Source organism: Dasypus novemcinctus, chromosome 15, assembly GCF_030445035.2.
Source record: "Dasypus novemcinctus isolate mDasNov1 chromosome 15, mDasNov1.1.hap2, whole genome shotgun sequence".
Classification (NCBI taxonomy): Eukaryota; Metazoa; Chordata; class Mammalia; order Cingulata; family Dasypodidae; genus Dasypus; species Dasypus novemcinctus.
The window spans coordinates 36,537,561-36,553,862 of NC_080687.1; the positions used below are offsets into that span (position 1 = coordinate 36,537,561).

The window sequence follows — 16,302 nt, forward strand, 5'->3', positions numbered from 1 at the left end:
CGGAGCAAAGGGAGATAGAGATCTTCACATCTGCATATCAGAGGGCAAGGGAGATCTTTGCTAATCTACCTGCATATCAGAGGGAGACAGAGACAGAAACCTTCACTATTTACAAACCCTTTTAAACCTTACAGATCAAAAGAAACATTTGCTCCTGCAGCATTCCAAGAAGCCATGGAGTTCCTTGACCCCTCCCACTACCTCACTCAGACTCTCAACCCCCCTCCCACTAACTATCATTTCCCTACCTGGGAAAGTTCTGTATAAATTCAAGTCCCGCCCTTCCAGGAGTGGACTGAAGTCTGTTCTTCAGACCCCCTCCATTGGGAGAGCTTCTCAATAAATAAATTCTTTGCTTATGGTCAATCAGTCTCCGTGTCCCAGTAAGCGCCGTATTTTCTCCAACAGTAGGCTTATTGGGAAGATGAAATGAAAGACTCTTTGGAAGATACTTACTCAAATATGAAGTGCCTCTGCATTGTACGAACATAAAATGGTCGTGAGGATCTCACCTACTCAGCCAGGAGGAAAAAACTGGAAATGATGGGGCTGTGTTCTTTCTTCCTCGGTAAGCCCACAGCCACCCATTACGAAGGAGAATGGGGCTTTGCCTGGTTCTTTGGAGGACTCCGCTTTTCCCACCTTTATCGAATGTCCTCAAAGAACAGTTGCCTCAGATAGCTGAGTCTGTCCTTGGTGGTTAGAAGGGAATGGCAGGTGTCCCCGAAGAAAATTCTTGCACGAAAGCAAGAGTTGGCTTCTCTCCCCATCATTTAAGGATTTTGTCCAGCCAAAGTTATTCAGTTGCAATGGAATTATGGCACATACAGAGAACAGTTTTCTATGTGTAGACCTAGCCTCCCAGTAGGCGGAGACTATACTGAGTAAAGCCATAGAGAGATGGTAGGGGTTAGGCAGGCAGTATTAGAGAAAAGAGATGAACAGTCTTTAAATATACAGAGAATTGCATGCCTAATTATTCATGTCCAAAACCTATCTTTTTTTTCTCATCTAGAAATGCCCCACTTTGAGCCAATCCCTCTCACCAGATGACAATTCCCTGGCACATAGAAATACACCAATTACCGTGTACTCTACCCTCTTCCTAGCAGTTCTGTTCATGCCTTAATATGAACCTCATCCAGCTTGCTCCTTTGTGATCAGTGCCTTTTTCACATTTTGGTATAATGTCATCAAAACAGTACTCTACTGTACCTTGTGATAGTTGTTAGAACTATCTGTTCTTTCAAGGTTTAAAATTTTTGAAGGAAGAATTTATTAGAACCTCTTGCTGTTTACATGTTTTAGAGGAGGATAATTTGATTTCTTTCCTGCCTATAGTTTTTTCCCTTTGTGAGTAAATTTTTGCATTAATTCATATATTACTGAGAAATTGTTTGATCCAGATTTTCAATTTCACCATCATAAAATTTTATGATTCTTCTTTTTGCACTTAAAAATTTTACCTGCCTGTGGTAGTTCTCTCTTTTATTGCTGAGTCTTCAAATAAATGTGGTATTTATTTTTTTCTTGATTACAGGGCTGGAATTTATCTATTATTCTATAACTAGATTCAGTTTTTCAGTCTCATTTTAAGTTGATCATATATGTATTTTTATTCTTTTCTCTGCTTTCCTTAGGTTCCTTCCATTTTTCACATTTTTTTTTTCCTTATTAAATGTTGACTGCTTGGGTTTTCCTTTGAATATATCAGACTATATTATATAGCTTTTGATATGTAATGTTTACAGCATTATTTGTGGCTAATTTGTAGTTACAGTTTTGATTTGTTTTTCTTTGATTGAAACATTCAACCCAGTAATTTTCAGTTGATTTTCTTTTGTTTCTTTGTGCAGGTCTTATTGCATAATCTTATTTTTAGTTGATATTATAGTGACCTTTCTGTAATTTCATGTTTGTTCCCAACAGTAGAGGACTTTGCTTACCATGGAACACCATTTATCCTCCTCCTGTTAGTGGAAGACTCTGGGTTCTGGATTTCTAGGTTCTTGGCTTATGTCGCCTGAAAGAATTAAAGGACACGCCGTAGGGTAGGCTAGGGAGTAAAGAGTTTATTAAGAAACAAGAAAAGATAAACACTACACAATCTGAGACATAGACTGCAGGCATGCTGCAAGGGTAGACCGGCATGTGGGGGCTGTTTAGGACTTTTAAAACCTTTACTCCTCCCCCTGCATATTGTTGGGGAGGGGCCCCAGCTCTTTCCTGTTCTGACTGTCTGGTTACCCTACCTGTTAGTTCTCAGGGGGCGAATGGTGAAGGCTTTTGGTGGTATCCGGGGCTTCCCCTTGACAGAACGTGATTCTCGTTCCAAATGAGATCTCATTCCAGCTGGGATCTCGTGGCAGGGGTCTCATGGGGTCTTTCTGGCCTTATTGGTGGCGGCAGCCTTTTCCTGAGGGCGTTTCCACGCAGGTTTTGTGGCCATGTGTCACAAGGCCATGGATTCTATTCTGCCAGGTCAGAGCTGTGACTCGTCTTCCCTTTCTCTAAACTAACCTGCCTCACTTTGAAGGCCATCTGGAATAGAAGACTTGCCCTAACCTTTCCTAATCAGCAGTGATCCCTTCCTCTCATGCTTATTTCTAAATATATTATTTCTCTACCTTCTGTTGATGTCTTGGTATTTATTTTAAGGTGTGCAGAAAAGGGGAGTGCTAAGGTGGTGAGGTTGTAGTGAAAGACTCCAGGATCCTCTGCAAACTAACAATGAGGTCAGGCAAATTTATAGCACGCAGACAACTACAACAACTACCTAATGTGAGGAGTGGATGTAAGGCACCTCATACTGTACCCAATATATTCATGGTACATAATGAACCGTAGTTCTCTTCTGCTAAAAAACCAAGCAAGTAACAGACTTTCGTTGCTGAACTATGTCTCCTGTGCATCTATCCTTTGGCGCACATCACAGCTCTTTCCTTGTTATCTTCAAAGAACTCTTCCTATGTTGGGTCCCTGCCTCTCTCCTTCACTCAGGGCAGCTCTTCAGACAATATTGATGGGAATGATTTGCTACAGAAATTCCCTTTCAAATGTTAGACCTTCTTCCCTATCAGAGCCTATTAGAGATAACACAGCTCCTGTGTGTGTGTCTGAGGTAGATGTGCTGAGAACACAAAGGATGATGTAGGGGAAGTAATGGGAGGCAGCTCTAGCGTCTTTCCTACTGCATTGCCTAGTATCTCCCCCCTCTTGTCCCCATGGCATTTCATTTATATGGGAAGTCAGTACTTCTGGGTTTGGTTGTTTCTGATAATGATTGTGAGAACTGAAGGCCCAAGGACTTTTTTCTACACATATGATTGTGTGGAAGTTTTGATCCTGGATATTTCCCCAATTAAGCATTGGATGCCCTTTCAATTTTTTCTCTTAATTTTTTTTTTTTTTAATAATACAGAAGTTCAAAATGCAGTTTGGAACCAGGGTAGCAAATGGGAAAGCTAAGTGATAGCTGCGATCTTTATATACCTGGGGAACCTTATATGTTCTTTCAGTTAAAAATCTGGCACTTTTACTCATTTTCAGTTGTACTGGTTATTGCCTCTCTCCTGTACTTCAAAACCACATTTCCAGCTGCTTCTCAGGTATATCCACCAGAATGTCCTGTCAGTGTCTCAGAAATGCGAAGAGCCACCTCTGCTTCCGTCCTCACCAGTCTTCTTCTTTCTGACTTCCATGTTTCTTTTTAGTGGAACATCTTTGATCTTGGCTTCTTTCCTTCCACACCCGGGCATGTCAGTGCTACTTGTGAAATGTCCCTTGATCTTGCCCTGACCTTTTGCTTTGATATTGTAGTTGATCTTCCTACTTTCCTTCCCTCCCCATACATTCTGTCACATAGGCAGCAGCTGGGTTAATGGATCATTGGCATACCTTGATTATTTACTGACCAAAAGTTTAGGTGATTCCTAATTGCTTATTAAGTTTAAACTCCATAAACTCATAAACTGGCATTCAGGAATGTCTGTCCCCCACAACATTGGCTCATTTCTCCTGCTCTAATTGAACAGGATTGCTTGCTTCCTTCCCCATCTCTGTCTTCCTGAAACAAACACCCTGTCATCCCTGTCCAGGCTCATCTGTCAGTCTTTCAAGGTGTAGCTCAAATACCACTTCCCTCCTGGAGTTACGACTTGTCCTCACTCAGCTCTGATAGGCCTCTCCCAAACACCTGCAGCATGTTGCGCGTCTCTTTTGTCCATCGCAGGCTGCTTTATATTCATTACTTGCCCACTTTATTATCAAAAAGCTCCTTAAACTTGCAGTCTAGGTTTTATCCATGTGTATATTCCCCTCAGCTGTGCACATAGTAGGTGTACTATGTCCTGGATGCATAATTTAAGAAATTCTAGCATTTTTGACCGAGAGGGACAATTAAATAATCTTTTGAGGCCAGGAGTCATTGAGTACTTTGAGGACAGTTGAAAGACTGTGAATTTTTAGGAGTTGCTTTGACTATAAAACATGAGGGTAGTGGTTTACTTAGACACCAGTTTCTTGCCTCCCAGTTTTACAAATTTCCCAGTGGGCCTAGGGCTCTAATAGGTTCAGATACTCTGAAGTTATTATAGTAATAAGAACTAAAATTTACGGGGGCACTAATTGTGTGCTAGGCACTCCCTCACATCATCACAGCCCTGTGAGGGGGTGCTCTTTTGTCCCCTGTGCAGATGAAGTAATGGAGGCTTAACAAGGTTAAGGAACTTACCTAAGGGGTCACATGGCTGGTAGGGTCAGAAGCAGGATTCATATCCAGGCCTCAACGCTTTGTGTTCATGCACATCATCTTAGCAAAGAACTTAAAAAAAAAAACTTTGTTCTTGAAGAAGTCTGTGACTCCACATTGTTTTAATAATACCTCTGCATCATTGTTCATATACCTTGGTCTTAGCCTTTTGTTATGATTGAATAATTAGGAAGACCTCAGAATGCATGTGGAAGGATGTGAAGCAAAACTTACCTCATTTTAGAATTCATTCTCTAAGAAACTTGCTCATTAACTGTGGGCAATCTGCCCTTTTTTTTTTTTTTTTAAAAGCCCTTTCAGACTTCTCCTAATGTGCGAAGTTCAGAGAGTTGGTAATGTGGGGATTGTTTTGGGTATGGTGAGCCACAGCTTTCAATTACGAATTACAAGTTCTTGGGAAATGCTTTGAAATCATTCAGTTTGCCTTTAAATAAAAATGTTTGCCTTTAAATGGCACCATTATTGATACTTTGTCTGCATTAAAGTAACTTCTACAAGAAAAATTACCAAAAGTAAAGTTAAAAGACAAAATGGGGATAATATTGCTTTGGCAGTTTATTTTACCCTAATGTATTAAAAGCTCCTACTATTAGAAAAATGTCAGTAACCCCATAGAAAAGTGGACAAAGGATTTGAACAGAGTTCACAGAAAGGAATATATGACTTCAGTACATGAAAAAGATGTTCTGCCTTATAATAGAACTATAAATAAAAGTTCCTGAGATACTTCTTTTATTTCACCTATGCGTTGACACAACAAAATTTTGACTACATTTTGTTGGCAAAGGAATAGGGTAACTAGTACTCTCTCATACATTGCTGGAGGTTGTATAAATTGGGACAACCTCTTGAGAGTGTAATTTGTCATTATTATGGATTGAGTCCTTTTGACCCAGCAGTTGGACTTCTAGGAACTGGTGAAATGACATGTGTGAAGTTCTTTCTTGCAGCTTGTCTCATAATAGTGAAAGAATGGAAACAACCTAGTGTTAACTTTGGTCATGGAAGGGGTGCTGGGGGCCAGAGAATAGGAGACTCTTCACTATATATGCTTTTAAATGTAAAATTTTGAACTTTCAATTAATTGTTTATGTTTATTATATAAATAAATCATTTTCTAATATCTTTTATGAGGAAATTGTATCATAAGGACATTCATATTTAGTATTGAGGTCATTTTTAAAAATGAAATTCTGATTGAAGTCATTTTTGTTTTTAAGAAATCTTAATGATTTTTCTTAGGGAATGAGTGCCTCAAATTAATGATTTAGAGGGATTTATGAGGGCATAACTATGTATCTGGGCAAGTGATGGTACTTAGTCCTTCCTTGAGAACAGCCAAAGTATTTGCCTTTCCCAGATATCCCTTGCCAGGCATTCTTGCCTCAGGGCTTGTAATGCAGTAATAATTTTTCATACTCTCGTAGACTGTGAATCATTGTTACAGATTTTATTTTGTTCAGAAACTGCATGTAAAGAAATCTTATTTATTCTTGTTAATTGGGCTATTTTGGATTTACCAGGTTATTTTGAGGTGTTTATAGTGACTATATTAATAAAGCTGATAACAGTCTTCTTCATTTGTTTAGTCCTGTGTACTTTACAAAATGCTGTCACATTGTTAATCTCATTTTATTGACAATTGAACTGTGAAGTTTAGAAGAACAGGTATTATTACCATCTTTTTATGGATGAGGAATCCAAAAATTAGAAGATTTAAATGACTTACTGAATGTCTCATGGTAAATTAGGGGTAAACTTCCAGCTGGAGGTTTTGGGGTTTGTGCAAAACTGGCCCTGCCAAGAATAAAGAGAGCCTTAACTGGTCAGCAGTTGTGGTTCATTAACCTTTTTGGGCTTAGAAACAATGATTGTGTGCTTTAGTGATGCCCAGTTGGGGTGATTTTGCCTCCTGGGGAGCATCTCCAGTTATCACAGTTGAGGGTGTGTTTTACTGGCATCCAGTGGTAGAGACCCAGGAAGCTGCTAAACATGCGACGTGCACAGGACAACCACCCATAGCAGTTAGCCACCCCCGAATGTCAGTAGTGCCCAGGCCGGGGAATCCTGAGGCAACTAAAGGGGAAGTGCCTTGCTTACAACCTCCAGAGCACACCTTTCACTTTCCTGAGCTTTCCATTTATTTCCTTTTCAGAACATTTTTTTACTTTAGGATTTGGTAATGGTAGAAATTATTATTTGGGATCATGACTAATGGTCCATTTCAGAGAATATTTCTGGTGTCCTTACTGAGTATGTCTCCTGCGTTGGAGGTGTGGTGCTGCAGGTGTGCGGTGCTGACGTGGCACAGATGATGCATCTGTACCAGAGGATTCTACAGGTGTTTGTCCTTCACTCTGTCCCTGTTCCTCATAATGTCCGCAGCATCTCTGTCCTAATCCTCATTGTGAGGTAGGCAAGGTTTTTCTTTCTCCCCTTCTCTTATTATTAGCACCCTCCTCTCTCATTCATATTCTTCTCTCTTAATATAAAAGAAAAGAGAAACCAGCAGGCTGTAGTTTGGGAATTGTACCTAGGAAGAAAAGGAGCAAATTAGAACACATAGCTTTAGGGCTCAGTGGGACATGGGAAATGGTCAGGCTTAAGAGATTTAGAGAATTCATTGTGGAGGAATGAGTTGTAAAGGAGGAGGAAAGGGGAATAATTAATTGAGTTAGTGGAGTCACAGGAAAGGGAGGTGGTGGGTGAGTGGAGAACAGTGTTGGCAGAGCTGTTCTTTGAAGGGAGAATGATTTGTACCTCTTCCTTTGAGGCAGGAAGAAGAGTGAGGATAGACATTTCGGTGCAGAAAATGGAACAGGGGAGCTAGATACCTGCGTTAATGTCTTCAGAGGACCTGCCCGTAGGGAGGCAGGGTGTCTCCCAGCAGAGGGAGCAGCTTGTGCAGAAGTGTGGAGGTGGGAGGGTCTGCTCCCTTCTTGGGGGCATGGGGAGGAGTGGGAAATGAGGTGAGAAACTAGGTGAGTACATGCTTGTGAATGTCTAGTTGATCAAACCAAAGAGTTTGGAATCCATGCTAGACTTTTTAGTAGAATTCTAGATATTTTGAAACCAGTCAGTTTTTTTAAAAGCAGAAAAACAAAAGGACTCACTATGTCTTTGTGAATGCCATGTGGACACCTTTACACAGTCAGTTTACACTAGCCCTCTCAGGAGCACCCCACTCTACTCTTCCTCCAGTGTTCCCTTGGCCAGGCGATGGCATTGCCAGTCATGCGTTCTAGTGAGTCCACACCTGGAACTCACCTCTGATCCCACACGCACCACCATTTCCTACTGCTTCTGCCTCGTGTACCTCTTCTGATGACACCCACTTCTCACCAGTGCCATGGTCACCTCCACCATCCTTCTTTCCCTAGGGCCCTGCAAGAACATTTCAACTGGATTGTCTTCCCACTCCTCCATACACATCAGAGTGCTTGCTCTGAAATGACCATCTCCTTTTACCCTTCTGTGACTTCCCAGTGCTTTTAGGAGAAGGTCTAAGATTTTAAGCCTGGGCCACAAGATTGGCCTAAGAGTCTTGCCCCTCCCTCCTTCCCTCCCTCCCTCCCTCCCTTCCTCCCTCCCTCCCTCCGCCCCCCTTCCCTTCTTTCCTTTCTTTCTTTTTTTTTTTTTTTAAGGTGGTACCAGGAAATGAACCCAGGACTTCATACATGGGAAGCAGGAGCCCAACCACTGAGCTACATCTACTCCTCAATGAGAGTTGGTTTCCTTGCTTGCTTTGTTTTTTTAGGAGGTACTGGGGGGTCAAAGGATGGAACCTGGCACCTTGTATATGAGAAGCAGGAGCTCAACAGCTTGAGCTACATCTGCTTCTGAGAGTCTTACCTTTCTCTTTTGCTTTATTCCAGGTTACTCTCCACCTTGGTGTCCTCCTTGCTCTCTCTTCTCCATTAGGTCCTTGAACATGCCAGGCTCTTTCCTGCCTGGCAGCTGCACAGCTGCTGCTCTTGCCTGTCATGTACTTCTCTCCTCATACCTTCCCTCACTTCTCGTTCTGCCCTCCAGTGCTAGCTCATCATTCAGGTTCATCTTAAAAGGCACTTGGCTCCTGACACTGCCAGGATTGTCCCCCACCCTCCCCCCTCCTAGCACCTGCTGCTCTTTATAGCACTTGTTAACAGTTATTATATAAATCATTGAGCAATTGTTGAAGGCCTGTCTTCCGCTGTACAAAGTGAGCCCCCACAAGGGCATGTGCTTACCTCTAGCACCTGATACACACTTGGGAGAGGCTGCTCTGTGGTGCCACAAACTGGAATGAATGGGGACTGGCCTCAGAGAGATGGCAGAAGCCAGCACGGTGTAGTCAGAGAGAAGGGAGTGGAAAACCTCTTCGGCAGAGTTCTGTGATTTTCTTAGGTTTTGGTGCCCGTGGAGCATAAGGAAAAAGCCGAAAATGTGGGTAACACGAGGTTGGGGTTTGGTTGTATCAGATGTGGTAGAAAGAGAGCAAGGGAGTCTGGGGTGGCAGGGAAGTCTCCGACCCCATGTCTAGAGGGGGATTACCCAGTTTTACAGGCAGACTTTGAGTGAAAAGACCGGCACACCCAGTAAGGTGGAAGAGCAGCAGAGTGGTGACAGCCAGTGGAACTTTTCATGATGCAGTTTCCATTCCCTGATGGGTGGTGCTCGTGGAACTGAAGCCAGGGAAGTGTTGGATCCTTCTAGGTTCTTGGCTATGCCACATAAAAGAATTTAAGAACATGCCAGATTTATTTAGGCCCATGTATTAGTCAGCCAAACGCTGCTAATAAAAACTACCAGAAATTGGTTGGTTTTTATAAAGGGTATTTTTTTGGGGTAGGAGCTTACAGATACCAGCCCATAAAGTATAATTACTTCCCTCACCAAAGTCTAATTTTCACGTGTTGGAGCAAGATGGCTGCTGACATCTGCGAAGGTTCCGGCTTCCTGAGTTCCTCTCTTCCGGGGTCTTGCTTCTCTCTAGGTACAGGGTTCTTCCTTTCTTCTTGAGGCTTGCTTCTCTTTTCCTCTGTGTGCTTGCTTCCTGGGGCTCTAGCTTCAGGCTTCAGCATCAAACTCCAACATCAAAAACCTTCAACTTTGTCTTTTGCTTGCCTTTTATCTGTGAGTCCCCACCCACCAAGGTATGGGGACTCAGTGCCCTAATGACATGGCCCAATCAAAGCCCTAATCATAAACAGGTACAGACCAGATTTACAAACATAATCCAGTATCTGTTTTTGGAATTCGTAGCCATATCAAACTGCTACAGCCAGTAAACAGGATTTATTGGGAGATTGAGGGAAAGAACAGAGCTTGCTGAGAAATGTGAGAGGACGGAAATACGCAGAGATTTGATGCGTGCTCCTCCAGGCAGAGAGAGAGGGCTTTGACTTATGTGGTCACCTTTTAAGCTATGAATTATTCTTCCCCTTGCGAATGCTAAGGGGAGGGGCCCAGCTGTTACTGGCTACCCCACCAATGGTGGGGGCCAATGGTAAGGCCTGTTTGGAATATCCGGGGCTTCCCCTCGGCCTGGAAAGAGTCCCAACTGGGACCTCAAGGTTGAGGTCAAGGTCTTGACAGGGTCTGGCGGCCATGTTACCTGTCAGCCACGTTGTCTTTCAGACATATTGTGGCTCGTCGTCTTGTTTCCATGCTTCAGAACTGATGACCAAAAAAAAACAAAAACAAAAATATTAGTCATTTGACCTAGACAAGGTATTTGAATAGGAGGGACCCAACTAAATGACCTAAAAGATATTTATCTAAATGTCTCTAATCTGGTGGGCCCCCTGCTTGGGTTCTGCCCAGCATGTCTGGTGGAAAGAATGAGCTGTATTAAAACAGAAGAATGGAAATAGGGATGCTCTTTTTACTCCATCTCCCTCTCCAGGAAGGAGAAAACTTTTATAACGAAAGGATACGCTTTTATTTAGCCTTGGAGCTAGGAAGCATCTAGTAAACCAGTTGCTCTGCAGTTGTTTTAAATGCCCCCCTGAGGCATTAGGAAAACAGAAATGCCCTGTTATGACTCCTTGAAAGAAAAAAGCAGCTAATTTAAAAGGTTATTCTGTTTAAAGGGTTATTTCAATTCCTCTGAAGTTGCCTTCTGGGTAGCAGCTGCATGGGAAAAGTGTAGCTGGGAAGTGTGTGAGAAGGATGAGCTTTGGAGTGACTGTCCAGGGTGTGGCACGACTGTGGCCTGCTGTTTCAGGAAGCAGTGTGGGACACGGAAATCTCTGGACTCAGCAGAAGGTTTTTCCCTGGGGCGTAATATCGCACAGTTTAGCTGCAGATGTGGTGTGGAGGTGAGGCAAGATTCTCAACCTGCTGAGAGTTTATCTTGCTTAAGAGCAAACTCTCCCTTAATGGTCATAAAATAAAAGGGATGGGAGCTGAGTCAAACAGCAGCCATAAAAAAGGGAGTGGTAATAGATATTTGAAGCACCAAGTCACCTAAAAGAAAAATAGTTGAAATTTCTGGTGCATATAAGAAAGCTCTTTCCCTGGAAGAATTTATTTCTAGTAAGCAGGCAAGATGCTTTTGGGATGCCTAGAAGGAGCAGCATAAACATTAACCAGTGAACAAGTGTTATAGAAATCTATGGTTGATCATATTTGTGAAATGAAATGATAGAAATTTTTCTGAGAGGAATTTTCCTTGAAATCATACCCAGGAAGGTGCCTGTGTCTGATAGTGCTTTGCATCTTTAGTGTCTTGCACAGTGACTGGATGATAATTGAATGAGTAAAATGTTTTTTCTGTAATCAAACACATTGTTTAAGCTTTTTGTGCCTTTTCCAGTCTAGAATGAAATTGTCTTCATTGTATTAGTGATCGAGGGCATTTAAAAACTTAAAGTGTTTTATATTCATTAAAACTTAGGCTATTTAGAATATCACAGAACTAATCCCAGATGTCTGAATTTATTTTAAAATTTAAAAGGATTTCCCCTTTCCCCATTGCAACGTGTGCATCAGTGCTTCTGAAAAGTGAATGTAGAGTCAACATAATTTACCTTACCTTGATAACAGGAGACCATAATTAACATTTATTGAGCTTGAGCGTGCCTGGCATTGTCTCTGAGCACTTTAGTATTTAAGTGGGGAAACACAAGCAAATCTGAAATCAAAATCAGACAAATAGGCGCTGAAGTAAAAGTTTGCAGAGTATGGAGGTGGAAGGCATGTGAAGGGTTTTCCTGACTGAGCGAACTGCAAAGGCAAAAAGACTTGAGAAATTACTGCACGTTCAAGAGGGGCCAAGGCCAGCGTAGTGGGAGCTAAAGGGCAAATGGGAGCGCAGCAGAGGGCCTTTCTTGGTGGTCTCCTGAGAGCTGGACTTTGGCTCAGTCCTGAAGGAAGGGTTTTGTTTGCTTTCTTTCCTTTTTCCTTACGGGACATAGAAAAGCTGCCATAAACTATTGAGTAAGCAGTGGAGCATGCTGGTGTGAGCACACCCAGGGGCCTACCTGCCAAGAAGGGCCAGGCTGCCAGCAGTACTCGCAGGGCTTATTTGCTGCCGTTCTTGTCCAGGTCCCTCAGGAGGAAAGGGAGGGATCAGGATCCAGCCCCCGGTCTGATCAGCACCAGGGTGCTCCTGACCCCACGCCGGACCCCCTCCTTCAGCAGAGTGAATGGTTGGTTGTTTCTAAAAGAGGAGCATTTAGGGGTTTGCGTTTTTAGAAGAGCATTCTGGAAGTCATGAAAAGGCCTGAGAGGCTTCAAGGGCCAGCAAAGGGAAGAGGTGGATGGGTGGGGCTGACGCTGGGGGTCAGGCACGGGACACAGGGTCCCTGCTGGGACACGGGGTTAGGCCAGGAGCCTGCTTTCCTGAAAAGCTCTCTGATGTGTATTTGTCTTTCTCAAAAAAAGAGTGACGAAAGTAGGGTGACTTTGGGGAGTATTGGAAGTTGGCTGTCTTTCTATAAAATGAATGAGTGAATCAAAGGCTAAATTGGCCACCCTGTGTGGCTCTCTTCCGGGGAGCTTCACCTTCACTTGGCTCCGCTGGCCCTTGAATCACTGAGGTCCTCAGAACTGCAGGCAGGAGGAGCATGGCCCTGGCCCCTGTTGCTGTGCCCCCCAGCCTGTGGGTCCTCGCTGACGAGGAGGGGGCCAGGGTGGCTGGGACTGCTGCTGGCCTAGTTGACTTTGGCTGCTTCCCAAACCCTGCGTGAGAGTCACCTGGTGAGGATGTTTAAAATATGTGAACACTCTGATCATGGTTCATAGGTCAGGCCGGGGCCTGGGCCTGCTTTTTTTTCTTTTTTCTTTTTTTTAAAGTTTTAAGTCAGTTTTGTGGATCTGCAAACCCGAGTCCCAACTTAGGGGTTCCTGTCCAGGCTTAGATAATACAACTCTGATGAGTGGGAGTTTTCTTGTACTCTTTACAGTAAACACCTTGACACACTTGTCCTGCTTATATGTATTTATAAATTTCAGTAGTTCCAAAATAACAGGGAAAAATACTCTTTAGAATTATTTAAAAAGTTATTTTTTCCTCTTGATTTTATTTTAAAATAATTCCCCCTTTTTTGTTTTGTTTTTGTAGGATACCAAATTGTGGATAATAATGGAATATCTTGGTGGAGGCTCTGCATTAGACCTAGTAAGTATTCTGTTGAACGCTGTATCAGTCTTTTCTCAGTAAAGATTGTTTTTAAAGATAATCCATTTGTTTTCCTCTTTATGTTAAGTTGCATGAAAAAGGAATCAAATGCTTCCTAATAATATTATGTATTTTTGCTTACATTTTCCTGAAACTTTACAGGTCTACTTTTAAAACCAGTTGTATTGTTTCATGGGAAAGTAAGTACCAGAAACCAGTGAATTCATTCATAGAAGCAGGGTAGGCTTTTGCCTGTTATTACTTTACCTAAGAAACAGCTTATTTTCCACAACTGATATGTCATTGTTTTTAGAACTGATACCCATTTTTGTTTCACTTTCCTGGAGATGATTTCAGGAGTACCTGACAGACAGGTTCTGTGTATTGAAGTGTGGTGTGAAATACCGACCAAGGAGGAATGAACATTTTATGGATGTATAAGCCAAGGCATTGATCACCCTGCCCAGGGCTCATGGTGAATTTATGAGGGAGCCTGGACTAGTAACAGTTTTGTGTATCTTTGTCTGGAACTCTACCTACAGTGCCATTAAAGTATGCCAATCTACATCTAACAAAAGTGGAAGCTAGGTACAGGTTAATTTTACAGTTAGAATCTGAGATTGCATTTAGTGGTAAAATTTGGTTATATTTTGGTCTTGGATGGAATACTCAAAAATAACTAGTGGGGGAGTGGAGGTGACTCAAGTGACCGAGTACCACCCTCCCACATGGGTGGACTCAGGTTCAGTGCCCTGTGCCTCCTTAAAAGAAAATGAGCAGACAGAGCACACAACGAACAAACACAGAGTGTAGACGGCAAGCACAAATAATGAGGGGCACCAGAAGGAATAAATACATAAAATAAATCTTTAAAAAAAAGAGAGAGAGAAATAACCAGTATATCTAAACATTGCTTAACTCATCCATGAAACACATGTCCTTCCCACTGTGGTAAGCCGGCAGTAAGAGCAGTGTGTAACCAGTCTTTTCTTACCCTTCTTGTAAAAAACTGGGGGTTTGGGTAGTGGTGATTTCTAAAGCACATCTAATCTAGTGTTGTAGTGATTGTGGGTGGATCCTGCAGGGTAGAAAGTTGTCAGGAAAACTGCTGTTTTAGTGAAAGCTGCATGACTCCCATGTATTTTAAGAGTTTGATTCTACACACATGTTCTCTAAGGAAAGACAAACCCTTTGATTAAGAGGGGATCTCTTTCTCATAGTAATAATAGTGCTTGGTAATTTTTTTGGAAGGTAAACTTATAAAACTAACTAAATGTAATCTCCCACATGCCTTCAGGTTATGTGCCCAATTTAGAAAATTACATAATTTTTAAGATAAAAACATTTGGTCTAAAGGGTGCTTAAGATTTCAAGAAAAAAGTTTCATATGGTATAAACAATTATACTATATGGGAAAACAACAAAACAGCTAGATAAATTTTATGACTTGTTTTTGGTTCCTTTCTATAAATGTACATAGTACACAAAGAGCTTTTCTTTTCCCTTTTTTTTAATCTTTTGGGAAATACTACAGGGATGTAGCAAATTACTCTCATTTTGTGTTATTAGATTTACTATTATCTTAAATGAATTATATTTGTTTCATATATAAAGTTGCTTGCAGGGACTTTTCTCTGACATTGATTCCTTCAGGGCAGCAATTCTGGCCTCTAAATGCTTTAATCATTCTTAATGTCACAATAATTTAATTTGGTGACTTTCTTTGGAGCTTTGAATTAAAGTCTTGCAGTGGAATTTTAACTGTTAGAGTTAGAAAGAAGTATAGGGGAAGCAGATGTGGCTCAGGCAATAGAGCTTCCGCCTACCATATGGGAGGACCTGGGTTCGATCCCTGGGGCCTCCTGGTGAAAAAGAAGAGAAAACGTGCCCATGCAGCAAGCCAGTAGCCACATGAGTGCCCATGTGGTGAGCCAGTGCCCCACGCAGGTGAGTCACACTGCAAGATGATGACGCATCAAAAGAGAGAAAAGGGGAGAGTCAAGGTGAAGTGCAGCAGAAACCAGGAACTGAGGTGTCGCAATTGACAGGGAACCTCTCCCCGCAGAATCCTAGAGGAGAGAAAATGAGAAGAGAAGACACCATAGACCGCAAAAACAGCAGGGCAGGAGGAGGGGAAGGGGGAAAAATAATTTAAAAAAAAAAGAAAAAAAAAAAGAGAAAGCATGGAACCCCTTCACTAAAAAATACATGTGTGTGTATATAATATAGTGTGAGAGTCCTGACAAATGGCCATCTACCTTCCACTTAAATAGCCCTGGTATCAAGAACGAGGCATTTCTTTGTGGATACCCCTAATCATCTCATTTTAGTGGATGAAGAAGCAGACACTCAGAGGTTAGGTGCACCAGCTAGCAGATAGTATAGCTAGGCTTTGACCATCGTTTTGTCCAATGGCAATTTTGCTATGTCTCTCTCCATCTTTTACCCCCTTTCTGTCAGCCTGCTCCCAACCCCTAAAAGCAGAGAACACAGTTTTAACAAAAGGATACAATTCTTAACTTTTAGTGTTGAAAACCATTAGAATTATTACATTTATAAATATTTTCTAAAAAAAAAAATTATTATTATTGTTGTCATGTGTAAAGATTTGATACTGTGCAGATGATTATATTGTTTTTGAGGATCATATCTTTGAAAAATACTTTTAGAATATGCTCAAATGTCTCTGTTAAGATGTGTAGTGCTAATAGCTGAGATGTGACTCTGTAGGAGCCTCCTCTGGAAGGGAAAGATGACATTATATCTCATTCAGTGAGAAGAGTGCATGAAGAGCTTGCCATCGCTCTTTCCTCCCCTTATTCTCTCTGTTTGTCAGTTTTTCTCTGCTAGTAATGGAAATTCTCTAGTAATGAAAATTTTCTAGGTTCCAGTCTACTCAGACTTATGGCTCAGCCTGTTTTATTGA

The 16,302-nt window shown here is 41.9% G+C and overlaps 1 protein-coding gene across 2 annotated transcripts in view; it reads left to right on the top strand.

The window, feature by feature from the left end:
* STK24 (serine/threonine kinase 24) overlaps positions 1-16,302 on the top strand; it is a 147,634-nt gene that overhangs the window by 90,726 nt on the left and 40,606 nt on the right. For both annotated transcript variants that reach the window (XM_058276488.2, XM_058276489.2), the window contains exon 3: positions 13,320-13,376. In XM_058276488.2, coding sequence (XP_058132471.1) covers positions 13,320-13,376 — 57 coding nt within the window. The remainder of the gene's footprint in view (positions 1-13,319; positions 13,377-16,302) is intronic.